This window comes from Epithele typhae (assembly GCF_022376455.1).
Source record: "Epithele typhae strain CBS 203.58 chromosome Unknown BXZ73scaffold_12, whole genome shotgun sequence".
Taxonomy (NCBI): domain Eukaryota; kingdom Fungi; phylum Basidiomycota; class Agaricomycetes; order Polyporales; family Epitheliaceae; genus Epithele; species Epithele typhae.
The window spans coordinates 226,282-251,407 of NW_025954203.1; the positions used below are offsets into that span (position 1 = coordinate 226,282).

General features: G+C 58.6%; 10 protein-coding genes across 10 annotated transcripts; 2 read left to right on the forward strand and 8 right to left on the reverse strand.

Annotated features, from left to right (window-relative positions):
- Window positions 1–235: 235 nt before the first annotated feature.
- BXZ73DRAFT_43886 (density-regulated protein DRP1) lies at window positions 236–1,189 on the reverse strand (the record flags this gene model as incomplete). The annotated part of the gene is made up of 5 exons (XM_048019226.1): window positions 236–450; window positions 513–595; window positions 699–822; window positions 934–1,041; window positions 1,114–1,189. 5 exons carry the CDS (start codon window positions 1,187–1,189, stop codon window positions 236–238), a joined length of 606 nt encoding a protein of 201 aa, XP_047879793.1.
- A 320-nt stretch (window positions 1,190–1,509) lies between these two features.
- On the reverse strand, window positions 1,510–3,820 carry BXZ73DRAFT_88994 (DAHP synthetase; the record flags this gene model as incomplete). Its single annotated transcript, XM_048025134.1, has 15 exons — window positions 1,510–1,622; window positions 1,672–1,928; window positions 1,990–2,075; window positions 2,135–2,196; window positions 2,269–2,525; window positions 2,592–2,729; window positions 2,788–2,907; window positions 2,968–3,012; window positions 3,066–3,083; window positions 3,139–3,227; window positions 3,285–3,359; window positions 3,413–3,511; window positions 3,565–3,613; window positions 3,665–3,699; window positions 3,761–3,820. 15 exons carry the CDS (start codon window positions 3,818–3,820, stop codon window positions 1,510–1,512), a joined length of 1,503 nt encoding a protein of 500 aa, XP_047879794.1.
- A 949-nt stretch (window positions 3,821–4,769) lies between these two features.
- Window positions 4,770–5,414, reverse strand: BXZ73DRAFT_99495 (uncharacterized protein; the record flags this gene model as incomplete). The annotated part of the gene is made up of 4 exons (XM_048028025.1): window positions 4,770–4,843; window positions 4,879–4,980; window positions 5,061–5,157; window positions 5,259–5,414. 4 exons carry the CDS (start codon window positions 5,412–5,414, stop codon window positions 4,770–4,772), a joined length of 429 nt encoding a protein of 142 aa, XP_047879795.1.
- A 209-nt stretch (window positions 5,415–5,623) lies between these two features.
- Window positions 5,624–7,726, reverse strand: BXZ73DRAFT_99496 (CAMK/CAMKL/CHK1 protein kinase; the record flags this gene model as incomplete). The annotated part of the gene is made up of 11 exons (XM_048028026.1): window positions 5,624–5,722; window positions 5,778–6,089; window positions 6,149–6,314; window positions 6,368–6,449; window positions 6,511–6,618; window positions 6,669–6,750; window positions 6,804–6,986; window positions 7,043–7,107; window positions 7,160–7,419; window positions 7,585–7,627; window positions 7,684–7,726. 11 exons carry the CDS (start codon window positions 7,724–7,726, stop codon window positions 5,624–5,626), a joined length of 1,443 nt encoding a protein of 480 aa, XP_047879796.1.
- Window positions 7,727–8,823: 1,097 nt separating this feature from the next.
- BXZ73DRAFT_88996 (FAD/NAD-P-binding domain-containing protein) lies at window positions 8,824–11,021 on the forward strand (the record flags this gene model as incomplete). Its single annotated transcript, XM_048025135.1, has 12 exons — window positions 8,824–8,996; window positions 9,047–9,058; window positions 9,082–9,277; window positions 9,313–9,354; window positions 9,412–9,713; window positions 9,766–9,813; window positions 9,869–9,902; window positions 9,981–10,245; window positions 10,306–10,340; window positions 10,414–10,479; window positions 10,573–10,775; window positions 10,847–11,021. The coding sequence occupies 12 exons, from the start codon at window positions 8,824–8,826 to the stop codon at window positions 11,019–11,021; spliced, it is 1,551 nt and encodes a 516-aa protein (XP_047879797.1).
- Window positions 11,022–11,172: 151 nt separating this feature from the next.
- BXZ73DRAFT_76013 (uncharacterized protein) lies at window positions 11,173–12,291 on the reverse strand (the record flags this gene model as incomplete). Its single annotated transcript, XM_048022333.1, has 3 exons — window positions 11,173–11,432; window positions 11,546–11,907; window positions 12,014–12,291. 3 exons carry the CDS (start codon window positions 12,289–12,291, stop codon window positions 11,173–11,175), a joined length of 900 nt encoding a protein of 299 aa, XP_047879798.1.
- Window positions 12,292–12,809: 518 nt separating this feature from the next.
- On the reverse strand, window positions 12,810–14,066 carry BXZ73DRAFT_99499 (uncharacterized protein; the record flags this gene model as incomplete). The annotated part of the gene is made up of 2 exons (XM_048028027.1): window positions 12,810–13,108; window positions 13,268–14,066. The coding sequence occupies 2 exons, from the start codon at window positions 14,064–14,066 to the stop codon at window positions 12,810–12,812; spliced, it is 1,098 nt and encodes a 365-aa protein (XP_047879799.1).
- A 2,148-nt stretch (window positions 14,067–16,214) lies between these two features.
- Window positions 16,215–17,828, forward strand: BXZ73DRAFT_43946 (uncharacterized protein; the record flags this gene model as incomplete). Its single annotated transcript, XM_048019243.1, has 7 exons — window positions 16,215–16,797; window positions 16,865–17,013; window positions 17,076–17,145; window positions 17,202–17,344; window positions 17,394–17,432; window positions 17,496–17,629; window positions 17,699–17,828. The coding sequence occupies 7 exons, from the start codon at window positions 16,215–16,217 to the stop codon at window positions 17,826–17,828; spliced, it is 1,248 nt and encodes a 415-aa protein (XP_047879800.1).
- A 407-nt stretch (window positions 17,829–18,235) lies between these two features.
- BXZ73DRAFT_99501 (uncharacterized protein) lies at window positions 18,236–19,253 on the reverse strand (the record flags this gene model as incomplete). The annotated part of the gene is made up of 5 exons (XM_048028028.1): window positions 18,236–18,607; window positions 18,661–18,943; window positions 18,998–19,014; window positions 19,071–19,178; window positions 19,230–19,253. 5 exons carry the CDS (start codon window positions 19,251–19,253, stop codon window positions 18,236–18,238), a joined length of 804 nt encoding a protein of 267 aa, XP_047879801.1.
- Window positions 19,254–20,634: 1,381 nt separating this feature from the next.
- On the reverse strand, window positions 20,635–22,108 carry BXZ73DRAFT_99502 (uncharacterized protein; the record flags this gene model as incomplete). The annotated part of the gene is made up of 7 exons (XM_048028029.1): window positions 20,635–20,988; window positions 21,042–21,330; window positions 21,385–21,401; window positions 21,459–21,566; window positions 21,618–21,764; window positions 21,828–21,935; window positions 22,025–22,108. 7 exons carry the CDS (start codon window positions 22,106–22,108, stop codon window positions 20,635–20,637), a joined length of 1,107 nt encoding a protein of 368 aa, XP_047879802.1.
- Window positions 22,109–25,126: the final 3,018 nt, after the last annotated feature.

Consider the following 25,126-nt stretch of genomic DNA (forward strand, 5'->3'; position numbering starts at 1 on the left):
CACACGGCTTGCTGGTCGGGAGCGTTGCGTTCGAGTTATCTGCATGGTTGGGCATCGGTGTTCGCTGGTGTGTGGAACCACCCCAAGAGGATAAGAATCACTGAGACAGGGCGCTCGGCTAGGTATATATGATACTGGGCGAAGTCCCGCACATTAGAAGGCTGGAGAACTTGATGATAGGAGGGCCGCTTACCAGGGAGCGGTGATACATTTCGGCCTAGCTGGGAACCATCCTTCAACCACCCTTCTTCGCTTTCTCCTCAACTTGCACCACGTTTTCTTTCGGTACGCTCTTGAGCAGTCCCACGCCCTCTTCGATCATCTCCATAATGTCGTAACTGACGTCTCCTTGGACAACAATTTCGTCTTGACCTTGAGGGTTCTTCGTCACCGACGACCCGGTCGCGAACTTCTGCGCGAAGAACTTGGCCGCCTTCTTCAGGTCGACATCTTTCATAGCGAAAAACACTGAGTCGGGCACACTGGAGGAAACGAGGATGCATGGAACGCACCGAAAGCCTCCAGCCCGTGGATGGATGTGACGTGCTTCCGCTTATTCCGCTCAATCCGCTTGATCGTGACCTGCAGATACATCCTGGATGAGAAGACGGCACGATCGCTCAGAGGTGTTCACTCACTTGTGAGGCCTGAAAAAAAGGAAGTAAGAGAGTGCCGCTCAACGAACGAACATGTCACACACCATCTTCTTCTTCAGAGCCGCGTCCGCCTTCGCCTCAGCCTTCGCCTCCTTCTTCGCCGTGTCCTTCTCCAGCTTCTCCTGCGCCTCCAAGCTCAGCGTCCCAATCTTGGCCTGCAGCGCCTCTAAAACGCAGTGCGTGAGCCCGACGCCCGCACCGCCCTCCTCCACGCCCTCCATCGTCGCCCAGGCCCGCGCCCCCAGCCCCTTTCAACCGCCCATCACCCGAGACGCACCTTCGGAATAGTACTTGTCGAACAGGGCCGGGTGCTCCTCCCTGAGCCACTCCTTGCACTTCGTCAGGCTCGCGCCGAACTCGCAGTACTCGAGCGGGAACGAGCAGACTGCCGGGCGCGCGCGATCGTGGGCTCGTCAGGACGGGTGCGTGCGCGCGGCCGGCGGAGGGAGCGGCGGACCTTCGCAGTAGAGCACCGAGAGCGGCACAGGGGGCGCTGGGGGCGCAGAGGTGGCCGCTTCTTCCGTGCTCGCCATAGGGGGATGTGGAGACTGTGTAGATGGGATAGAGAGGCGGAAGGGGTCGGTGTGCACGGTGACGGCGGAGCGCAAGCTGCAGGCGGCGACGGGCGTTTGGAAGATAGCGATCGCGCGCTGGAGTCCCTCGATCTTATCTAATCGCTCTATCCTAAAGATGCATTGAAATCTCGTTTGACATGCGACGCAAAGGTAGTCGATGTACATATATATGCATCCTCATACAGATACAGCTTACATTGTTTACAAGATGCCCCTTCAGCGTACTTCTCATGTTAGATCATATGGCCCTTCCGAAGACGAGATCTTCGTCCGTTGAGTCATCCCCTCGTCGTCTTCCTGCCGCCAAGTTCGTTGTACAGAACGTCCCCGTAGGAGCTCTTCGACCCACTCCGCTGCTTCTTGAAGTGGTCCGAGATCAAGAACGCGACATCTACAAATCATCGTCAGTACATCGCCAAGTCTCGCATGTGCGCACGCACCGAGCGACTGCTCGAAATTGAGGCGCGGGTCGCAGAACGACTGGTACCGGAGGGGCAGTTCATCCTCGAGCAGGCCCATGCTCCCGCCCATGCACTCCGTGACGCTGAACCCGTCCTCGGCGAGCTCGCCTGTGAACTCGAGGCTGACGCCGTTCAGGTTCGACCCGCACTCGGCGTGCACCCGCAGGCACGCCGTCAGCTCGCTGATGATTGTGCCGAAGGTGCGCGTTTTGAGGCCCGAGGACGACGTCAACGTGCTGCGCCGCGCGTGTCAGCACATGCGAACCCTGCGCTGACGGGTGGCGGAGGAACGCTCACTTTCCGTGCATGGGGTCGCAAATCCAGATGACCGGGTGCCCAGACTCTTGCACCGCGCGGATGTGCCCCGGCAGGTGCTCCTCGACCTGTGCTTGCACGCGTCAGCGGGGCGAACGGCGGTGCGCGTCGGCACCCGTCCACCCACCTTTCCTGCGCCGTAGCGCGTGATGAGCGTCACCTTGCCGCTTTCGCGATCCGGGTTGACGACTGCGGGGCGGTGAGCGCGCGCGCGGGTCGGCGACTCCGCGCTCGGCGGAGCGCACTGCGAGAGGCACTCACTGTCCAGCATGCGCACGAGCTCGTCGGCCTTCATCGTGGGCCCGACCTTGACCCCGATCGGGTTCCGGATGCCGCGGAAGTACTCGACGTGCGCGCCGTCGAGCTGCCGCGTCCGGTCCCCGATCCAGAGGAAGTGCGCGGAGGTGTTGTAGTGCGCGCGCGCGGCCTGGCCGTCCGGGTCGAACGAGCCGAGCGAGGACGGGATCGCGAACTCGCGCGTCATCGCCTCCTCGAAGTCGAGCATCAGCCCTTCGTGGCTGGAGGGAGACGGAACTGGTCAGCGCGGCCGCCACCGCCGCGCGGCGCGCGAGAGGGGGACGGACCTGGTGTAGAAGTCAACCTCGCCGAGGGCGCCACGCCCGCCGCCGTGCTCGTAGCTCAGGCTGTCCTTGGCGAAGCCGATAGTGCGCGAGAACTCGAGCGCGTCGGAGAGGCCTTCCGTAATGCGCTCGAACTCCTCGCTGCGCGCCGCGATGCGTTAGAGCGGTTGTGAGGGCGTGGCGCACACGGGAGACCTACCGCACAGCCGGGGAACGAACGTGGCCTAGCGACCAGTCCTTGGGGTGGTGCAGAGACGCGAACCCGGACGTCAGGAGACTACGGACGTGATTGAGAGTGGTGGTAGAGTGAAAGTATGCGCTGCGAAGCAGTCGTGGGGCATCAACTCTCCGCGATGTCGGAAACGAGCGTGGCACTCACGTCAACATCCTGTTCGGGTCGGGAGTGCGGTCATCTGGGTCGAGTCTGTGGGCGCAGGTGAGATGGTACACACCACTTTTGTACTATTATTGGCGTACCCATTCACGTTGTCTCCTCTGAAACCGGAAAATTGTCAGCCCGCGGGGAACGGGGGCGGACTAGAATACTCGCCGGAAGCTCATGACAACACGGTCTCCGATCTTTTCTGTAGGGCTACTCCTAGGTTTAGCATACTGTCCTGCGATCCTACCAATGCGCACCTGTGAGGACATAGTGTGAGCACAACAGCAGATGGCGTGACTGTGACGAGAACTGACGATGGGCAGACGCGCCCCCCAGATGATTATAAGAGAGAAGGAGAGGATCAACCCAATCTTGTTGGAGATATTTTCCTGTAAAAATCCATTTTAGTATGCACGTTCTTCCGGTGTAGCTCTCAGCTGACATGGGTGCAGGCGTCGAAGCTTTCAGCGCAGTCGCCAGCGTGAAGAAGAAAAGCCTTGTTTTTCTGCACTGAGCTCAATTGTGTCCTGAGACGCTCGATCTGTTGTAAACGGCTTCAGTCAATTCTTATGGACCCATACAGCACTTTCTCACCTCGGAAGATGACACAAGAGGCGGGAGCGTCTTGATTTTATTGAGAACTCTTCGAGTCTGTCAGCTCTCGAAACCGTCTTGGGAGCTGGTCGCAACTCACTTGGTCAGCTTCTCGCAATCTGGATAGACGACCTCCTGCATTTTTGAAAATACATCAGCTGATATTTCTGAGCTGATCGAGTCTGTGAACCGTCACCTGAGCGGCGGGCTTGCTCCTCCACGAGCTTGGGGTCCACTCGCAGGAAGATCCGTTCATAATTCTGGGACTTCAATCAGCGTCTCTACCCTGTATGATATACATCTGACTGGCTCACCGATGAGGGGGAGGAGGAGGGGAAGGTGAGGGAGTGAGTCAACTTGGTGCGTTCTGGGCCACCGCTTTTATACGAGTCTTCGCCGAGCGCCGACCGCTTGAATCTGATCTCGCCAGCGTTTATCTAATCTAGCGCTTCCCACGCCCTCGCCACCTCTCGCCACTGGCCAGGACGCGGTCTCCCCTCAAACCGCGACGAACATGCCACCTCGCCACCCTCGCCCCCCTCGCCTCCCTCTACTTCCGAATGCATACTGCGCAGGCGCCTTGGCGCACCGCTCTTACCTCCTGGCCCATTGCCGACGCGCCACAACCGCTTCCGCTCAGCGTTCCAGGATGGCAGCGCCGAATCGCGCGGGGATCACAGCCGTAAGCAAAAGACGAGGGCGCGTAGTCTCCCCTCGGCAGACCTCCACGTTCAACGGAGGGAACGCGCCGCTCAGAGAAGCTTTCACGAACCCAATCGACCCCATTCATCGCGGACTTAGGTCGATTTTTCCAAGACTATCCCCTTGGCGGTGTGGTCATGCTCGTACTTCGGTTTTCAGGAGCGTGAGCGGGGCCTACAGCCGTTGCCTACCTCACAGCTTTATAATCTATGACCGCTGGATTACATCATGTGGAAGTGACGTGGTATGACAACGACCTCGCCCGCGGATGCACGCAGCGGTCTCCGAAAAGATGCTCTGGTCATTCCTGCCATGCTCTGTGTTGGGGTCCCGGAATCCGGATTATACATGATCAAGGTTCTCGATCTCGTTCGCCGAATCTTGAGAGTCTAGACTCGGTCTTCGGACGATGCCAGTGTCCTCAACTTGCCGCTTCAAATTCCGGGCTCCGTTGACCGGCGTTACCAATGGGCGCTTGTGTTAAGGCCGTGCCCCCTCGTCCTTCATGCATTCATGTTTGCCGTCTCCTCCTTCGCCGCCGCCGCGGGCTGCTCATGCAGCGGCGCCTTTGCGTAATCTAAGAACACATCCGCTCCCATCACGCGCACGTACTCGTTCCTCGCGCGCCCCATGCCTTTGCGAGCTGGATAGCCCCCGCGCGCCGACCGCGGGTGTGCTCCGCGAGCGCGCCCCAGGTGGACCAGATCGTCGCGGCTACGAACGCGAGGAGGGACGGAAGGGTTGGTGTTGGTGCGCGAGAGTGTGGATGATGACGCAGAGACGGGAAGACTCACGGACTGGGTTGCACCCAAATATCTCGTCTCCGGGCTTGAAGTCCGTCCCGTTCCCGTCGATGACAGCGCCCGCAAGTGCAAGGTGGAACTCATATGCCTTTATGCGGGACGCAGACGTAAGTCACTTGAGGATCTTGTACCCATTGCGGCAGTGTACGGAGGAGATGCTCAGAAACGGGCGCGAGGGGGCGGAAGCACGTCGGCGGGCTTGTCTGTACCTGAGGACCGCCAGGACCTCTGATTCTTCGGGAGCTTGGTCTTCATGAGCGCAGGCGCTGCTTGTGACTCGTCGGCGCCGTCCATCGCGTCCATCATGGGGGACAGAAAAGCAGGATGGGTGTGGCCGGGGGACATGGTGGTGTGAGATAAAGCCGTGGCGAGCGCCGAGCGCACTCCGGTCGCCGTGAAATCGCACCCTTCCTTCGTGGTCGCGTTTGCCGTCCGCCCGCACTTCCCAAGAATTTCCAAACCGACTCGGGATATGCGCATTCATACATCGGTGTTCACTATATCTTGCACATGTGATTGCATACTGTACATCTCGGACTCTGCCTCCGAGCCCCTCACTGCCCCTCCAACTGCCTCTTCGTCAACACGTGCGGCGCGACCAGCGGGTGCTGCGCGACCAGTTTCCACAACAGCCGCCATTCCAACGGGTTTCCCTGTGCTCATCCTCAGTCCCCGTCCGTCTCCGCTCACACCAAGACGACGACTCACCACATCCCGGTCGAAAACAACGAACGAACCCTGCGCCTGCTTGTCCCCAATTTCGAACTCGAACTCCTCAATCTCCACGTACCCCTTCATGATCAACTTCCGTCTGTCCTTGCCCCCGATCCGCATCCGCAGCTGCGGGCGGCTATCGGGGTCGTCCGGGTCCGCGGTGAGCTCCTTCGCTGGGTTGTACTTCACGCCCAACTCCGTCAGCGCGTCCATGATCAGCATCAAGAGTGCGCGTGGATGCAGGCCCGCAAAGAAGCGCGTGAGCGACTTCAGGTACCGCGGACGCGTCGCTCCGGGTACTTGCGACTTTACGCGAACCGTCAGCGGGCGCGGGCGGGCGGGCGAGCGAAAGAACGGAGACGCACGAAGAGCATCAGGGACTGCGTAAACTGAGAGAGGTATGTCCCGGGGATGACACTGACGTCCAGCCCTTCTTGAAGGCCAGCGAGCGACATGTCCCGGTTCTCGCGGAGCCCCTGCGTGAGCGACTCCGCGATCGCGCGCGGGCCCTGATTCTGGAACGGGCTTGGTCTGTGCACCTTCGTGTCAGCGCTAAGTAGGCCGCAGACCGCGGTGGCACTCACGCTGACGTCCACTTGTCCATGGCCACGTCTACGAGCGTCATCCGCTGCTTCGGGTCGATTGCGAGCATCCCGGTAACAAGCGCTGTGTATGCGTTCGAGGGGTCAGTCACCTAAGACCCTGCAGGAACACAGAGTAGATGTACAAAGGACGGGTCGAGAGAACCTGGCCCATGGATTGAAGTTGAAGGCCTCTCCGGTCAGGTACCCAGAGTACTCCTGGCTTCCCCGCGTCGGTTCATCCCACGGGGTGTCTGTCGGAGCGTCAGCGAGCGTGACCGGTTGAAACGGGGCGTGCGCTCACTCCCTGCCAGCATTGTGTACAGAATCACGCCGCTCCCCCAGACGTCAATCGGCTCTGCCTCGTACGGGTCGGAGAAGGCGAGCTGGGAGCGAGATCAGTATGCTGTGCGACGTGGAGGAGACCGATGGCGCGCACTTCCGGGGCGATGTATGGCAAGCTGCCGCAGCGATCCTTGAGCATGCGCGTCTGGCCAGTCTCTTTGATCTTGTACACAGCAGAGAGACCAAAGTCGCTGATCTTGAGCGTCCCTGCAGCGTCGAGCAGGAGGTTCTCCGGCTTGAGATCGCGATGGCATACGCCCTGTTCGTGCAGGTATATCTGCGAGCGACAGCGTTAAACGTGGAGGACGAGAGCGTGGCGGACCGGCAGCTTACGAGGCCTTTCATCATTTGGGTGAAGTACCAATGCGCTATGTTCTCCTTGAGACCGACGTCAGGCGCTGCGCGAGCAGCGTCAGCATTGGATGCGGTGACGAAAGAGATAGGACTTACCAATCTTGTCGAACAGGTCCCCCCCGGCAGCGATCTCCATCAGGAGGTAGTAAGCCGGATGGTACCCGCCCCGGGCGGCCTGCTCGGGGGACAACTTGGCGGCGCCGATGAGCTCGAGGATATGGCGGTACTTGAGGGCGGTGTGGATTTTGATCTCTTTGTCGATCGCGTTCATTTGCAACGAGCCCATCTCAGAAGTGATGGAAATGACCTTGCAGGCGGCGACCTGGTTGGTGTTAGTGTTTATGGCTTTGTACACGCTAGGATACACGAGCTATGAGCACGGAAGTTTGAATCACGAGGAGAAAGATACGAGGAGGAGAAGCATTCAAGACACCCCACAGAGAGTGCCGCATTGCAGGGCGGGCGGGCGGCGTCCACCGACGCGGGGGACGGCCAAGGAGAACCAGTGCGACGCCACTCACACAGAAAAACCGCCACCACCAATCGGCTTTGCGAGCCTGAAGCCTGGAATGTAAGCATCAGTGCGTGCTCGTGCATGCGTAGACAATACGGAAGCAAACCTGAGACGGTAGGCATGCGCCCGATTGGTTCTTCGGAGGCCATGGTGTACAGTGTGAGTGAGAGACGGAGGCAAGGAATGACGCGCGTCCGAGACGCGCGCGCGCAACGCGTTCAACGCGTCGGTCACAACTCACGTGACTTGGCTCTACCAACTTCTTATTTTCTGAATTCTTTCCCTGCGCTGCCTGCTGCTGCCTGAGGAGCTTTACCCCGGCGGGATTCGAAACCGCAATATATCTCGTCCTCCGCTCGCGCCGTCGACTTCACCCGCCCTCTCGCCATCGTCTGCGTCCCTCACTTCCTTCTGCACCTGCTCTCCCCCTAACACTACACCGAGGACGCGACGTCCTCAGCGCAGTGATTAGTATTTCAGGCCCACCACATCGCACCGCGGCCCCGCTCTTACCAACGAGTCTGCCCCGCTAGGCTCCCCTTTTGCGCTCCTCGCTTTTCCCATCGCCGCGAGCAGGTCTTTTTTTATTATTATTTTCATTCTATCCCTATGAGTCACATATGCGCGTCCGCGAGCAGGTCTGAGCGGACATGATGTGGACACGCCCATTCACCCACCCGGCCAGCCTCGTCCTGGACGCTGAAGACAGCCCGAGGACGTCTATCCGGAAATTCTCGACCAGGAGATTGGGTTTCAAGGGCCGCGGCGAGCTGCTACGGTCCTGGTGCCCCGAAGAGTCTGCACCTGTCCTGCGCTTCACCTCGCCTGTTTCCTCCCCAGGTCCCATCCGGGTCTACGACACGTACCTCAACGAGCTGGAGGACGTCCATCCGGATGTCCTCAGTATGGAGATCAGGATATGGCGGCCGCGACGATGTACCGCGGGCCTTTGTTTCGGTGAGTCCCCCGCTCCGCTCTCCTGCCACATATTCTCCCCTACTGGTTCACCCGTCAGGGCTGCTGCCGCCCTCGACGTCCTCGTCCGCGTCGCCCTCCGAAGTTCGCATCGCCCGTCCGGCTCGTGCGCACGAGCACATCGTGCTCTGCGCGCTCGTCCGACTCACGCGGGCTTGGCCTCGTACGCCTTGGGGGCTGTGATGTGCCTGGCTGTATACAAGGACTGATGAATGTCGCGCTCTCTCTCGTCCTTTCCTCTTAGCATCTCAGTTCACTATCCCCTAGTTGGATGAACCCACTCACGCCCTCCATTGCGATTGTGGGTGCAGGCGTCGCGGGACTCATCACCGCCCACGTCCCGGTCCGTGACGGCTTCCGTAACGTCCAAATTCTCACTCGGGATGTTATTCCGGGTGGGGTCTGGACGCGTGACCGTGTCTACACTGGTTTACGTCTCAAAAAGTGTGTAACCTTTGCTCTCTTTTCCGGGCCACAACTGAAAGCCGAGGCAGTGTACACGGAGAGTATGTCTTTCTCCGATGGCGAGCTCCCCCTCCGAAAAGGACGGACGACTCACGGGAGACGACCTCAGCGCATACACCGACGCCTTCGCATCAAAATTCTTGGAGGGTAAGATCGAGTACGGGGTCGAAGTCAGAGACATCCGCCGCAATCCATCTGGGGCCGGATCGCTGGTTGATCTCACTCATCGCGCGACCTCTCAGAAGGAGACGTTACTTAATGTTCTGGCATGAATACATCATCATCATCATCTCAGAAGGAGACGCGAGAGTACGGTCGTGTCGTGATGTGCATCGGAGTGAGTCATCTAGCTACTTCTCTTGGCACGCCGACGTTCATATCCGTGAACCTCCAGGGTTGTAACGAGCCCAATTTCTCTGACGGGCTGAGTTCATCGGATGCTGCCGCGATAGGCTTCCGTGGCCTTGTGCTTCACAGTGCTGATATTGGACCCAGGGGTAAGGAGCTCCTCACTGTGGCGGATACCACGAAGGGAGAACGCAACCCTGCGCCTGTCGTCGTGGCTGGTGGAGGCAAGTCAGCGCAAGAGTATTTGATTCTGGCCAACCAGGGCCAAAAGGTTACTATCGTCTTCAGCAAATTCGATTCGTTCACCGCATCTTCCAAATCAATGCCGGGGTGGATGAGGAAAAGCAGGCAAGCGCGAAGCTCAGTGGTTCTAGTGAGGTTTCTCACTCACCCGGTTCAGACTTATGTCAGTGTTTTTTCCTCATCCCGTCCTGCGTACCCCTGTCGAGTAAGTACTGATCCATTACTTTGTCATGTACGTACTTAAGCCCTTTGCTCTGCAGAAGATTCCTTCACAAGACTTCCACTGGGAAGATTGTCGATCTCTGGTGGCACAGTAGGTACTAGGTACTTGTCAATTGCTTGAGCGTTTCATTCTCGTCGAACACTCTATAGCACGATGCCATGGACCTCCCGCGAGATTCTCCCTTGCGCGATACCTCTTCTATGTATTGGAACATTCGCACGAACGACGAAGGCATACCTCGTGCAAATGGATTTCACGCTCTGGTCAACGCAGGAAAGATTGCCTTCATACCCCGTGCCCGCGCCGAGAGGTTTGGGTCCGACGGTCAGTCGCTCGTGCTGGAGGACGGCAGATCGATCCCAGCTAGCGCAGTTGTTTTCGGTACTCGTTACAAGTCCTCGTGGTCGACATTTAGTCAAGGCACCTAGCGGACTCTTGAACTTCCCCATCCTACTTACCCACGTGCTTATACAGAGACTCTCAGTGAACTTGGACTGACCGCGCAGACAGTCGATCCGTCCAAGCAGCACGATCATAAATGGAATTACAAGACCTTGAAGCACGCCCCTCCCCTCCACCCAGACGCCGCGCGCTTCTGTCCCCACGAAGCTCATCGCGCAGCGCGATTTCGCCATCAACGGCGCCGTCGTACGTCTCTCCTCCCCCTCTTCTTCTCCACCCTTCCGCCCCGCTCGGCGTGCTGAAACGCCGCGCCCTATCCCCCCTTTCTTTCCCTGTAAGCTCTCCGCGAACTTCGGGTACACGAACGAGGTCGCCGCGCACTGGATCTCGGCCTACTTCCTCGAGGACGCCATGCGCCTCCTCGCTACCCCTGCGGACGCGCGCGCCGAGGCGGAGCGCGCGGGCGCGTGGATGCGCGCGCGGTACCCGCAGGTCCCGGTCGCGCGGACGCCGAACATCACGGGCTACGTCGCGTTTTGGAAGTGAGTTCCGCATGTCTGTAATGTCCGGAGCGTGTTGGGGGCGAGCTCGAGCACTGACGTACTGCGGGCAGTTGGCCGCAGCACGCGGATGACCTCTTGGAGGACATGGGGCTCTGGACTAGACGCAGCGGCGGGAATTGGCTGACATGTCCGTTTAAGGTCGTCGATCCTGAGGAAATAAGGTACCTGAAGGAAGAGCGCGACGCGAAGCGAGCTGCAGACGTGAAAGCGCCCACTGCAGTGTAGTTTACGTGAAACGATGTAACGCTCCAGAAGTATTGAACGTCATATGTATTCTTACATTGTGAAACCTCCAGCCAATGGATCCGTAGCAGTTGTGGAGTAAAAGTACAGCGCACGCGGTTTACGCACTTTGGTCGCTCGATCGCCCGCAGACTCAGATTAGCACGACCCGCGGCCACCCGCCATCCCACCCTTCGACCCTGTCCGTCCACTCGCTCTCGAGCTTCGTCTCCAACGCGGGACACGCACCGTACGACTTGCGCGGGCGCGTCACGCAGAGGGCAATTTCCGCCGGGGTCTTCCCCTCGCACGCCTCTATCTCCGGAAGCTGGTCCGGCTCGCCGCGGCGGTGGGCGACCACCTCGAGGGCGATGGCGCGGACGCTCGGGCTCGGCCGGTCCTCGCGCTTGGGGACTGCGCGCAACATGAGCACATCAGACGGTGTATGTGCGAGACACTGATGCGAAGGCGGTGGCAAGTGCGGTGGTAGTGGCGTCGCAGAGAACGAGCGAGGCAGAAGGACGCACCGAGCATGGCCGACAACCAGGAGAGAGTCGCCGCCTGAGGCGCGCGGGACAGGCGGACGCCGTGGAGCTTTGGTGCCGCGCAGGACCACCTCTTGAGATCGCTCGAGATGGTCGTGGGTTTTGAAGACGTGGTGAAGTCCTCGAGGATGAGGTGGAGCATTTTGAGGGCGGGGAGTACACGAACGCACTTCCCGGGAGGGAGCTCGGAGAAGTACTTCGGTGTATGTCCCAACACGGTAAGCTCCCGCAGGGCGGGAAGGGTAGGCGCCACGGAGAACAATAACGAGAGCGGGATATTGTGTGCAGCGAGCGCGAGGGTCTCGAGGGTCGGGGCGGCGAGGGTAAGAACTTTCTTGATGGGGCTGCAGGAGAAGCAGGTGCAGAATTCGCCCGAGGTACACGTCCGCCTGCACAGAGAGGAATGGACGTTCACGGTACCTTCCGTTCTCTGTATCAACGTTTACGAACCTGCGCTGGGTGGCCCGCTCTGCCACGAAGAGGTGCTGGACGATGGGGGTGCATGGGTTCTCCGACCCCTGCTGTGCCTCCTTGATCTCCTGGACAAACGCGCGGTGGAAGATGTCGACGCTGGCGCGGTCGCGGAGCGCAACGGAGTGGAAGCGTACCGCCCGCGCGACCACGCGGAAGTGTTTGGAAACGAGCGCGAGACGGACTCCTGTGGGGCCGCCGTCGGTGCATGCGAGCTTGAATATCACGTGTAGTATCTCGGTGGGGAGGGACTCCATATGGAACTTGGAATTCGACCGGATTCAGGCGCAGTTCTGTGGGATGTTTGTGGTCGTCGACGCGGCGCACAGATGGGAGAACAAAACGACGTCGCGGTCAGAAGCAAAAGCGGGACGATCCAAAGACGCTCGACGCTCGTGCCACCCCCCAGATCGCGCGCTCGGGCGGAGCCGACGGCCCGCTCCCACCCGTTAGTGGACGGGACCTCCACTGCGACCGTGGGTTGTTTCGCGCGGCGCGTGGTGGCTGGGACAATGAAAGGCTCGTTTTTTTATGTTTATGCATGTACTCATCGCATACTTTGACCTTTGACCAGGGTCTGAGCTTGGCTGGACCGCGGATCCGAACCCGATTTGATGAGCTAAAGGTCCAGTGGATCTGGCCGCGATCTATACATGCACAAACACGAAGTTGTCAAGAAGTTGTTCATAAATAGGCAAACCACCATCATCTCAGCTGCGTACTGCCACCGCAGTTCACCCCGTTCCGGCATTTCCCCGGCCCCGCACGGTGACGCTTACATCCGCGCGTCCACCCCGCCCGCCCAGAAACCAGAGCGCCCCGCGACGCCCTCGAGCCACCCGCGACGGAGGTCGACCGAGTGCTGGGCACCGCAGTCGTTGTTCTGCTGCAGCACACGCACCGCGGTACCCCGGCGGGGGTGCCGACCGAGGTCCGTGATGGCATGCATGAGCTCGCGCCGCTGAGCACTCAGCGCGGGGGCCTCCGCTCGTCCGGGAGGCGGGGACGGAAACGGCTGCACGAACAGCACGCGTAGGCTCGGGAAGACCGGGTCGTAGTTGCGCGGCCGTTCACCTGTGAGTCCGCGGTTAGCCATTGTATGTGCAGGAAGGAGGGTGCGGGATAGGGGTCGCTCAGTCCGTGCGCACCCAGACGTGTACAGCCCGAATTTCCGCGACGTGCACCAAGAAAGGAAGGGCGGACGGAGCGGACGGAAGGGATCGCGCAACTCACCGAACGTCTCGCACATGCAGGATGCGCCCACGCGCCACGGCACGTCCGACAGGCGCAGCGCGGCGGTGCGCGGAGCGAGCTCCGTCCAGTGGCAGAAGAGGTGCTCGAAGCTGTGGTCGAGCACGCCCATCGCGATGTGCAGCTCCTCCAGTGCGGGGAAGAGCGGCGTGGGCAGCGGCCGCGCACGCGCCGGCGGGACGTCGACGCCCTGCATGCGCGCGACCGTCAGCTGCCGGAGCGCGCGGAACGGTCCGCACCCGGCGAAGAGCGTCGTGTGCGTGTACACCGTCGCGAGGCAGAGCGTTACCACGTCCGGCGCGACGAGCTGCAGCAGCGCTGGGAGCGGCGCGAGGGTGCTCGCCGAAGCGGGGCGCGGGTCGAGTGCGAGCGCGGAGAAGGCGAGGTCGAGGTCGTCGTCGTCGTCGTCGTCGTGCTCGAACACCTTGCGGCGTAGCATTTCCTTGTGCGACATCGCATACAGGTGCTGGACCTTCGGGTATGCGCCTGGGTTCGATGAACGGGCGGCGGCGGCGAGGACGTGCTGGTAGTGCGCAGTGAAGGACGCAATCTGCCCGAGACCGGTGAGCGCGATCGAATGGTACCTGACCGGGTGTGCTGCAGTACGGAAGGAGCGGGAGACCCGAGAGAGCGAGCATCCCATGAGGCCCCCGTCGGTGCAGGCGAAGAGGAAGACCTGTTGAACGAGTTCGATGGGGAGGTCGTGGATGTGCGACGCGACCCGAGTCCCGCGGCGAGAGCTGGAGGAGTAGTTCGCGTGACTGCTGGTGCGTCGGCTCATCTTGTCGTAGTTTGATGAGAGACAACGAGAAAGCTCCCGAGTACTTATATTGAAGCGACATCTCAAACGCGTCCATATCTACCTTCCGTCTCGCATAGCCATTGTGGACATTGGGATGGTACTTGTTGGTCAGTCAAACGTTTCGGGGCCATTACCTTGACAGCTCTCCGGATACGCACAACAGTTTCGGACATGGTCATGTGCAATCCTTGCGCGGTACCCGATAATAGTCGCTGTGTGTGGTGGGTATCGTCGGATGTTTGGAAAATTTCAGGTTCCATCTTCTCTTGCCGTTGACCTCCTCCCTAATGCACTAGTTTCGCTAGGTTGATCACCGGAGTTTCCGTAACAGCCAACGTACTGGATACCGCTCATGCTTCAAACCCGTAGGCAGTGGACTGAAGACTCAATCCCGATAGCCAATTAGCTGGCGAAAGAGAAAGGCGGGCGCACCGATGTCGAGAACTCACCTTACTGTTGATCATAGTTTATCGTTCTCGACCCTCGAGCCGGGACCGTGCTTCGCCGTTCGTAGCGCCGCCTGGAAGCCAGATTTCCCGCGTGTGACAGGAGTAAAGGGGTGGGACGCATCGCAACATCAAAGATCAGCGGTCCGAGCCGCACGCGTGCGACCATGTTCCTGGGAATTGAGACTGTGCGTTGCGTCCTCATCCCACATGTCCAGGACCGGTTCCAAGGTGAGAACCAACGCACCCAGGCTTCGCGGATCCGCAAGTCGAGGACATTGTTCGTCACGAGAGCCGAAGACTTGAATCGGTTCGCCTCGTATGCCCCGCACACCCTGGCAGGAGCGCAGACGTCAACAACGCGTGGACGAGGAAACGGGTCATTCGGGGTAAGCCGGAACGCGCACCTGGATTGCACAGGCGAGACCGCAAATCACGGACTGAGGAGGGGCGGCCCGGTGGGAAACCAGCCCGCGCGGGGAGATATCCGAAGAGCTCACGGGGACCGCCTGGGGGAAAGTGCGAAGCAAGCGGAGTCTGTGATGGGGTCGCAGTGGCGGCACAACTTGAAAAACTTGGGTAAGCTTCGCGCCCTGGGATTCGGTCCACGCGAGCAGGCTGTATCTTCATCATGTCCTGCAACCAGAGCGTCATTGACTTTTTAGCTTGTGGAAAACAAGCTGATGTACTCACGGAGCGCGTTTCACCGGTCTCTTTTACTGCACCGGCAGACATCACAAATCGCGTCTCCCACAGATGCGAGAGAAGGTTTGTTGTATGAGGGATGAAGAACGGATGTTTATTTTGTATAAAAATATTGATTTCAGCATGTGCTCTGAGATCCGCTGTTAGAATCCAACCTGCACACGGCGCACTTAATACAAGAAATATTAATGTTGTGACTTTCCACAGATGGCGTGCACGTTGCACCTATCCCGAAGTGTTCGGCAAGCATGATCGAGTGATTTTCGGGCAGCTGAGAAAACATCGACATCAGCTTGTGGGTCGGAAGGTGACGTGTACCGTGAGGCGCTGAAGGGAACGGCCAACGACGGTAAAGATGGATAATCTGGCTGACTAGTTGCCCGCTGAAAAGGGGAGAACACGGCATGGCGGTGGTGGTAGCATAGGCTCGATGATGACGGCAGCAGAGAAGACGGAGAGCGCCCGCATAGGTTAGTCGTGGGACATCAAGTAAGTGATTATATAATCGATTTTAGGGCGCGAAATCGGTGCTCTGGGTCCACCACCCTGCGTCCTGCGCTCATCTGGGCGATACCTCCTCTTGATTCTCTCTAAGTTTCACGTTGTTTGACCTGCGTGCGATATCAGTGGGTGTGCCCACAGTCGTCTTACACAAATCATGACAAACTCACCGGACCGGTGCAGCATCTATGCGGCCCGTTCTGCTCCACGCCGCTCGAGTCTGCTGCTGCGACAGTGCGTTCTCGTTCGCCCATGGCCCTCCAAACGCCGCTAAAGCCCAAGGATGCTCTTCTGAGACAACCTGCATGAACATCCCATGACTATCAGGTACAATCCACCCACGTAAACGCGCCAAGTTCCAACTTCCCCATTCAGAGCGTCATCCCTTGTGAGCTGGCTTCCCGAAGCCATGCAGACCGCATAAATGCACACGTTTCAGCGCAGGTACGCCAACACGCTCGCCTGCGCTCCAGCTATGCTATTCTTATCATCCGTCTCTCTCGTCCTCGTCTCGCTTCCAGTCCTCCTAGGCGCTGCTGTAGGAGCTGCATCGCCAGCATGCGCCCCTCTCCCGACCCCACTCTCGCAGCCTTCGGACCTACCGATTATTTCTCATCTCCCGGATCCATTCTCTTTCCGTCTCTCAGATAGCCGTGTTGAAGACCGGGCCGACTGGGAGTGCCGACGCGCAGAGCTCAAGACGCTTGTCCAAGAATATCTCTGGGGTTACTTGCCCGACCACGCGCAGGAGGTTGTCCACACCTCTCGCACCGGAAGCAACATCACAGTCACAGTCAGCGTCGCCGACCGATCCGCAACTTTCGTCGCGAATATCACCTTCCCACCCACGCCTGAGGATGACGACAACGAGCTCGATTCCACCTCAGACCGCCACGTGCCCGTGGTCATTTCCGCAGGCACGTACCTCGCCCCAGTAAACATCACACCCTTCCTCGAGTCCGGAGTCGCTGTCGTGCAGTTTGACGTGAACGACGTGGGGAACGACTCGTGGACGCGCGTCGGCGAGTTCTGGGAGTTGTACCCGGACCGTAACATCGGTGAGTGCCCGCTTGGTACATGCCGTCGCGCAGCTTTGTCTGACTGCGTTCACTGTGGTGCATGAAGGTCTGATGGGCGTATGGGCATGGGCAGAGCACCGCATCCTGGATGCGCTCGAACTCGTCGTCCCAGAGCTCGACTTTTCCCGCGTGGGCGTCGTCGGGTGCTCGCGATATGGCAAGACGGCGCTCGCCGCGGCAATCTTTGATGAGAGGGTGGGTGCGCACGGCTTGTGTCTGTATGCTCTGCTAACCTCGTGGGTCTCGTCCCTCCACAGATCACATTGGCCCTCCCCCTTTCCAGTGGGGCCGAAGGCATCGGGCCATGGCGGTACTACTACGAAAGCCGTGAGTCCGTTTACATCTGTGTTTGTTGTGCTCAGGCGAACACAATACATACGCAGAGGGCGTCGCCGAGAAGATCGAGAACATCACGACAAAGTACGGGTACTGGAGCACGACCGAGCTTTGGAAATTCGACAACGTCACCGGAAACTCGACGCGAGTGCCGTTCGACGCGCACGAGCTCGTCTCTCTCGTCGCACCCGTAGGTCTCGGCCGTTGTGGCGCCGCTCCCATGCTGACGGGGCTCCCAGCGCGCGATCCTGTGGGACGAAGGGCAAGAAGACTGGTGGGTCAGTATTCACGCCCCAACTCCGCCGCCGCCGCCAGCGATCAGCTGACCACACCCGTTGCAGACGAATCCGGAAGGATCGGTGAGCGTCGTTTTCGGCGCCGCGAAGGTGGTTTTCGACGCGCTCGGCGTGGGCGACCGCGTCGGTGTGCACGTCCGGCACCCACCCGATGACCTGCATTGCGGGCTGGCTGCGTAGTGCGTATCCGCTGTTTCATCCGCCGGGTGTATTGGGTCGGAAGCTCATGATCGCGCGTTTCGGCGCAGCTCGCTCGTGCAACCGTTCTTGCAAAAGACATTCTTTGGGACGCCCACGACGGTCAGCTTCGACGACATCTCGCCGTTCCCGCCACACCCGGAGGCGTACCCGTGGTCGACGGACGTGCCCCAACTGTGAAACGGGGAGAGACTCCACACATTAAGAAAGAAGAGCGGCACTTATATGGAGATGGGAATTTCCGTGAGATCTGGCCGCATTTCACGTCCGACTGCTTGTGCTGGGTGACATCACCTCGAGAAAAAAGGCCACACTTGTTCGGGAAACTGCATTGGCCATCGCCGCACCGTCATCAAGTCGGTTCGGGTACGATATGTTCAGATGTTCTCGATTGTATTGTTGGCTCGGAGTCCGGCGCCGCATGCGCAGAACGTTAATTTTCGTTTGCCGACAGGGCCTAGAGTCTGAGCCCGGTGCGACACGACTATGGATGGTCGCATACTGCATTCTGTAAATGAAGGTTCCCCACACGCTAATCAACTTTGTCACGGAAAGATGCCGGGAACCCTCGCACCGCACCGCTGCTGTCAATCCGCTCCGACCGGCCGCGGGCCACCGCTCCCCATGCGCGGAGCGTTCGACCCCGACGGCCTGCCGCTCTCACTGCCACCCTCGACGTTCTCAGGAGCGCGTTTGCGTTTGCGGCGAGCCGGACGGGCCGAAATCGTCTGTTCCTGTTCCTGCGCCTTCCGGTTCAGGTGATCTTGATATTCCGCGTCCAGGATGCCGAATAGTTTCGTGTTGAACCAGACGCGCTGGAGCCCAAGAAACTGTACCGGAAGGGATCCGCTCAGGTACAGATCTTTGACGATCTTGATATAATGTTCCTTATCGCTTTGCTCATATGGGGGAGACATGCCCAGAGTCTTTCGAGCGAGCTCGGTGAGGAGTCCGAGTTTCTGCAGAAGAGCATCAGTGGTCGAGCTGAATCGCGCTAGAATCAGATGCAGACCTTTTGTGGCCAGATCGCCGAGATCTGGGCGTATGGCAGAGAGACGGGGCCGAGGTTGGCGTAGAAGGTGCCCGCGTAGCATATGTTTCCGTGTAGGGCGTGCAAGACGTCCCGTTGCTCCTGTGGCTTAAACTGTGCAGCGGCGCCATGCATCACCCATCTCGCCTGGTCCGGGATCTCCTGGCCAACCTCGAACTTGTATTTCGGGTAGAGCACGTATGCGCAGTCATCATCGCGTCGAAGGAAGAGGAGCGAGGAGAACAAGCAGTATCCGTCTGCAGCGCTAAATACTACTAGATCAGTCATACAAGTCGTGAGCTCGGACACAGAGACTAACCATGACTGAATCGCAAGCTTTGGGTCCAAGGTTCAGCAGGTATTCTGAAGAGTCGAGGTATTCGTGGCCCTACCTCTGACATCTCGAATGCCTCGACGCAATCGAAGATGGGTTGTGTGGTCTTATCTCCCGGGTTTGGGCCATTGGGTGAAGGAAGATTTCCCAGAGTGTCCTCAAGTTCCTGTAAATTCGTGAGCTCGCTTCTCCGAGAGCAAATATGTGAGATTATCACTTCAGCAGAGCGGTCGGAGGTCATTGCGTACTCCCTTGTCTGCAACTCTGCGAGTTTACTGGTTGCTTGCATGTATTTTGACCGCAGGTTCTCAGCGACTGCGCATGAATCTTCGAGGTCTCGGATCCGAAAGCTGTCAAGTGCCGTCTGAGTCATAGCAAACACAAGAGCTAATCAGCATTTGGAGCATAGGTAGGTTAGGGACGAGCCTACTTGCGCTGCAGCTTCCTCCAGCTGCGACCTAAGATCCGCATTTTCCTGTTGGTGTGGGGAGGTCCGGACGGCATTCGTCAGACTGCGGATAGGAGTACTAGTTTGGGCAAAACCAATCCTTGCCTTTTCAAGCCTTTTTACGGCTTCAACATGAGCAGTGTTCGATTCCGAGTCCTTCATGGATTCTTCATGTGTTTTCTCTTCGACCTTGACCCTGAAGAGCATATGACGCGTGGTGGTAGAGCGAAAGGCTGAAGTTGGCAGCATCCGCACCCAGCCGACTCGCGTCGTAACTTCAATGCGTAACATGTTTCACCCCACTGGTGCGCGCTTGACACGATCACGTGGCTAAAGTGCGCGATGTTCAACCAGTACTCTAGTAAAACTCCCGGTCTTCGACTCTGATCCTTCCTAAGCATCAACCACGAAGGCTTCCATCATGCAATGTCGATACGACCGAATGGATGCAAGGCAGTCAGACCCGGATTCGAAGCATCGATATTGAGTGTGTGGGATTTCGGGGTCGTAGGACTCGATCGGGACAGGTCGGAGGGTGAGGGCGTCGCGCTTGGGCTCCTCTGGGCACCGGGGACAGGCGGACGGACGGAAGATGAGCGGGAGATGGTGGTGGATAGGAGCAAACGCGTGGCGTACATGGCACCGGGGGCATTTCCCGATGAGACAAGCCGTTTCCTTGATGACTCATATAGAATGCCTCGCGGATGCGCCATCTGGACTCATTTTGAATGTCTCTCCTCGTATCATGGGAAGCTCGAGCTCTGATTGGCTAGCAATCAATGATACAAGGATGTCCCTCAAGATGAGTTTGTGCGGTACATCAATGGGACAATCTATATGAACAAAGCATGAAGCCGCGTGTTTCATCCGGCAATGCCCCCGGTGTGGCGAGTAAGTACCATACCTACACAATTACCTAAGCGAGCGGCCCGGGGTTGCGCCTCTAGCGCCGAACTCCAACAGAGTGCTCTCGCCGAGGATAGCTCCTTCTCGAATGCACCAATCGACGGGTCGCAAATCGATGGTCCACACAAGCTTCACCGCAAGCTATTCCTAGCGCTCCGCCAGATGTTTGGTATGCAATTTACTCCTAGCTTGCCCATCGAGAAAACATACACCGCCGTTTTTCCCGCTTATGTAAAATGCCCGGAACCCTCGCCCTGCGCCGCTGCTGTCAATCCGCTCCGACCGGCCGCGGGTCACCGGCACCGTGCCCCACGCGCGGAGCTTTCGACCCCGATGGCCTGCCGCTCTCGACGTTCTCAGGAGCGCTTTTGCGTTTGCGGCGAGCTGGGCGGGCCGAAGCCGTCTGTTCCTGCGCCTTCCGGGATAAGTGATCTTTATATTCCGTGTCCAGGATGCCGAATAGTTTCGTGTTGAACCAGACGCGCTGGAGCCCGAGGAACCGTACCGGAAGGTATCCACTCAAGTACAGATCCTTGACGATCTTGATATAATGGTCCTTATCGCTTTGCTCATATGGGGGAGACATGTTCAGAGTCTCTCGAGCGAGTATGGTGAGGATGTCCTGCAGAGGAGTGTCAGCGGTCAAGCTGAATCGCGCCAGAGTCAGATGCAGACAGTTTCTTGGCAGATCACCGAGGCCTGGGCGTATGGCAGGCAGACGGATCCGATGTCTGCGTAGAAGGTGCCCGCGTAGCATACGTCCCCGCGCAGCCGGCCATACAAGACGTCCCGTTGCTCCTGTGCATCAAACTGTACGGCGGCTTCATGTATCGCCCATCTTGCATGGTCCGGGATTTCCTGGCCAACCTCAAACTTGTATTTAGGGTAGAGGACGTATGCGGAGTCCCTGTCGTGGTGTCGAGCGAAGAAGAGTGAGGGGAAGAAGCAGTATCCGTCTGCGGCGCTAAATACTACTGGATCAGTCATGTAAGTCGTGAGCTCGGACACACAGACCAACCATGCCTGAATCGCGAGCTTTAGGTCCATAGTTCAGCAAATGGTCTGAAGAGGCGAAGTGCTCACAACCCATACCTCTGACATCTCGAAAGCCTCGACGCAATCGAAGATGGGTTGTGTGGTCTTATCTCCCGGGTTTGGGCCATTGGGTGAAGGAAGCTTCCACAGAGTCTCCCGAAGTTCCTGTCAATTGGTGAGCTCGCTTCTCCGAGAGAAAATATGCGATATTATCACTTCAGCCGAGCGTTCGGACGTCATTGCGTACTCCTTTGTCTGAAATTCGGCGAGTTTATTGGTTGCTTGCATGAATTTTGACCGCAGGTTCTCAGCGACTGTGCATGAATCTTCGAGGTCGTGGATCCGAAAGCTATCAAGTACCGCCTTCAAAGCAGACACAAGAGGTAATCAGTATTCGGAGCGTAGGTAAGGTGGGGACGAGCCTACTTGTGCAGCAGCTTCCTCCAGCTGTGACCTCAGATTTGCAACTTCGTCCAGCTGTGACAGGCTCAGAATTGCGGCTTCGTCCAGCTGTGATCGAAGATCTGCATTCTCCTGTCAGTGTGGGGACGTCCAGACGGCGTGTATCAGCCTGCGAGTCGGAGTCATAGACTATAGTCTGAGTGCGCAAGAGTAATTCTCACCTCTGCAAGCCTCTTTACGGCTTTATGAGCAGCGTTTGTAGATCCTTCTTGTTCCTGTTCTTCGACCTTGACCTCGGAGAGCATGACACGTGGTGGTAGAGCGACAGACTGAGGTTGGCAGCATCCGCACCGTGGCCTCGTGTTTCACACCACTGGATTATAATGTACGCGCTTGACACGATCACGTGGCTCAAGTGCGCGACACTCTGGAAGTCCCAGTCCTCGACTCTGATCCTTCCAACTGCGAAGACTTTCGATCGGGCAACATCGATGGACCAAGCAGCGAGTGCGATCTTGTCAGATGTGTAAATTCAAGCATCGATATCTAGTGCTCTCACCAAGGATCTCTCCTTCTTCCAGAGTCACGATCGCCTCGAGAACGCGCTACTTACTAGACAGGTCGATGTCATCTCCCGGTGCGCGCCCGGCGTGGCACATCTGAGATGGAGACGCCACCTGAAATCGCTGTACTGACGAACTGCGCCACAGGTGCTCAGGAGAGGGACATGCGTTGGCGCGAGCTAGGTGCCAGATGGGGCAGGAAGACGGGAAGGTCAGTACGCTTTGGCAAGTCGTAGCACGCACTGCCGGGAGAAGGCGGCGCGAACGACGAGGGCGGACGCTCCGCAACAAAGGCAGGAGCGATAGCGAAGAAGCGCATTTTGACGGGGTCGAAGTAGGCCGGACTTCATAGATTCTATCCCCTTTTCACAATTGAGTACAATTAATTGAGGCACGTCCGTCGATAACGGGTACACCTCGGGGGGTGGTGAGGCCGGCGAGGTCTTCGTATAGTATATGTGGAAGGTGGGGTGTCTTCGAAGCTGACCAGGTACGTCCTGAAAAACGTCTTCTGAAGAAATGACGCACGAGCGATCGCGAGCTGCACCACACATTCTGACCTTGGGCTCCGGCCCTGTACACCACTGCGGATGCGACGTGGAACACGCATTGCGGCTGTCGGATGGGCCTGCCGACGCGGTCCACCTGCGTGAAGTATGTCAACTATATGCTATTACCGGCTTTCTACGAGAGAAAAACCGAAATGGCAGCCCGCAGCTAGAGAAGCTATCGCCGAGAGCCGAGTGCTAAGTTAAGAACGAGCGTGTGCGGAGAGCGAGCGACTAGTATTCGTGCCTATGTATACTGCGGACGATGATACGACGGTCGGGGTCTGATGCTACAGCGTCGGTACGGATGGGTGTCCGGATGTTTTGTGCGAAGCATCGCGGGAGGTAGGGTAGTGGATACATAAGCGTTATGTCCTGATGGAGTCCGATAGGGTGCGTAAACAAAGTTCGAGAGTTCGGTCGTGAAAAGCGATGTGAATGGATAGCACAACGGCATAAAATGCATAATAGTCCGTGAGGTCGTGAGACGTCGAAAAGCGTTGAAAGGAGATGCTACAGCCAAGTCGGCTGCGGGAAGAGCGCATACAATCAGCATTTCGCCCTCATGAACCATGGAAGCAACAAGGGCGCCTCGAAGCCCCCGGACATTCTTCGCCCTTCGATGGGCACATGCGCCATACAAGACTACATGCGCTCCGATGCCATCCACGCAGAATTGGGTCGGGAGCTCACCTTGTCTATATCGGGCTGCACAGGAACCCGTGCTGCGCCCTGAGCAGCGGAACACGGACCCGCTCACGGGTGTGCGCGGGCACGGCGCATGTACGTGTGCGTCTTGGGCGGGGGAGTCGAGCCGACGGGCGGCACGACGGGAGCTGCGTTCGGACCGCCGACGAGCAGTGTCGCAGCTGGAGAGTCGCCGAGAGGGCGGGCGAGGGCGGGTGCGGAGACGAGCACGGAGATGAGGAGGGTGGCGAGGACTTGGACTTGCATGGTGGCGAGAGTGAAGGCTGTCGGAGGGGAAGGGGGGCTCTTTTGAGTCGCTGGAACATGTCGAGATGACGACGACGTACGGGCAACGGTTGTCGGTGGCGTGGAGACGGGCGTCCGGAGGCGAAGAGAGGGAAGGGGGATCGCAGGTGGAGAAAGGAGAAGGGAGAAGGGAGAAGGAAAGAGGAGCACGCAGCCAGGCTGGGAGCGCGAGAGATTGAGCCGTGGCCAGACGGGAACGCGGGCCCGGCATGGCCGCGCGCCTGGTGACATGCATCGCCCTGAGCGCGACGCGCCGACACAACGCCTTCATCGCGTTTTCCAAAGACCACATAACCTGTCAGATCTTAAGACCGAGTATACATACGAATGCACTTGTGGCTCGCCAGATCCAAGACCATTCGAGGACCGATCGAGGACGAGGAAATGCATCACGTGTGGGTGACGTCACATCATCGTGCTGTTGACACACAAGGCGGCCCCTCCTCTCCTTCTCTCACTCGGGCCCTTCTAATGCAACGTCGTATATCAACGTTTCAACCCCATCGCCAAAAACCAGCTCCAGTCTGTGTTGCTCACGTCTATGAAAGTTTCCCCTCTCCACAGACGACATCGGTAAATACCCATTCACAACTGCGTCGTCACCAAAATCGCCCACCACATCAGGAGCATTCCTCGAGAGTATGTCGTTGCTCACGTTGCTATCTCCCTTCGTCCACCTCCTTCAGCGCAACCAGGCGGATCAACACACATAAAAATCCAAACACTTGAGTATTTCTGGCTAGAAACCCATCCCGTAGACAACGGCCTTGACCAGCACAACGCTCTTTCCGATGCCCGGTTCGCCAGATCCCATACCAACGACGACGTCGGCATCTCTGAGCCCGCTCGCCAGCCGTCGGAACGGCGGCGGCGGACCCTCCTCCGCACCATTGGCCAGGTAGAACGCCCCAGCTCCCCCATCACCTTGCCTCTGGCTTTCCCCCAAGCATAGCTGGACGTATGTCACGCATGCGTTCTGGGAGATCCATCAGGAGGGCGCGAGCGCGGTCTCGGACGCCAGTCTTTTACCGCGCCGCGGTGCCGTCAAGGATCAGGCCCCATTCCCAAACTTGCTGAAAAATGTGTTGGAGTACGCGAAGGTTGTCTCTGGAGTGGCGGAGGAGTGGCGTCGGGGACGAGCGCGGTTGGCTGTGGTGCTGGCGGAAGCGGGTCGACGGAATTCGTCGATGGCCGCTGCGAATGTCAGTGGAAGAGAAGG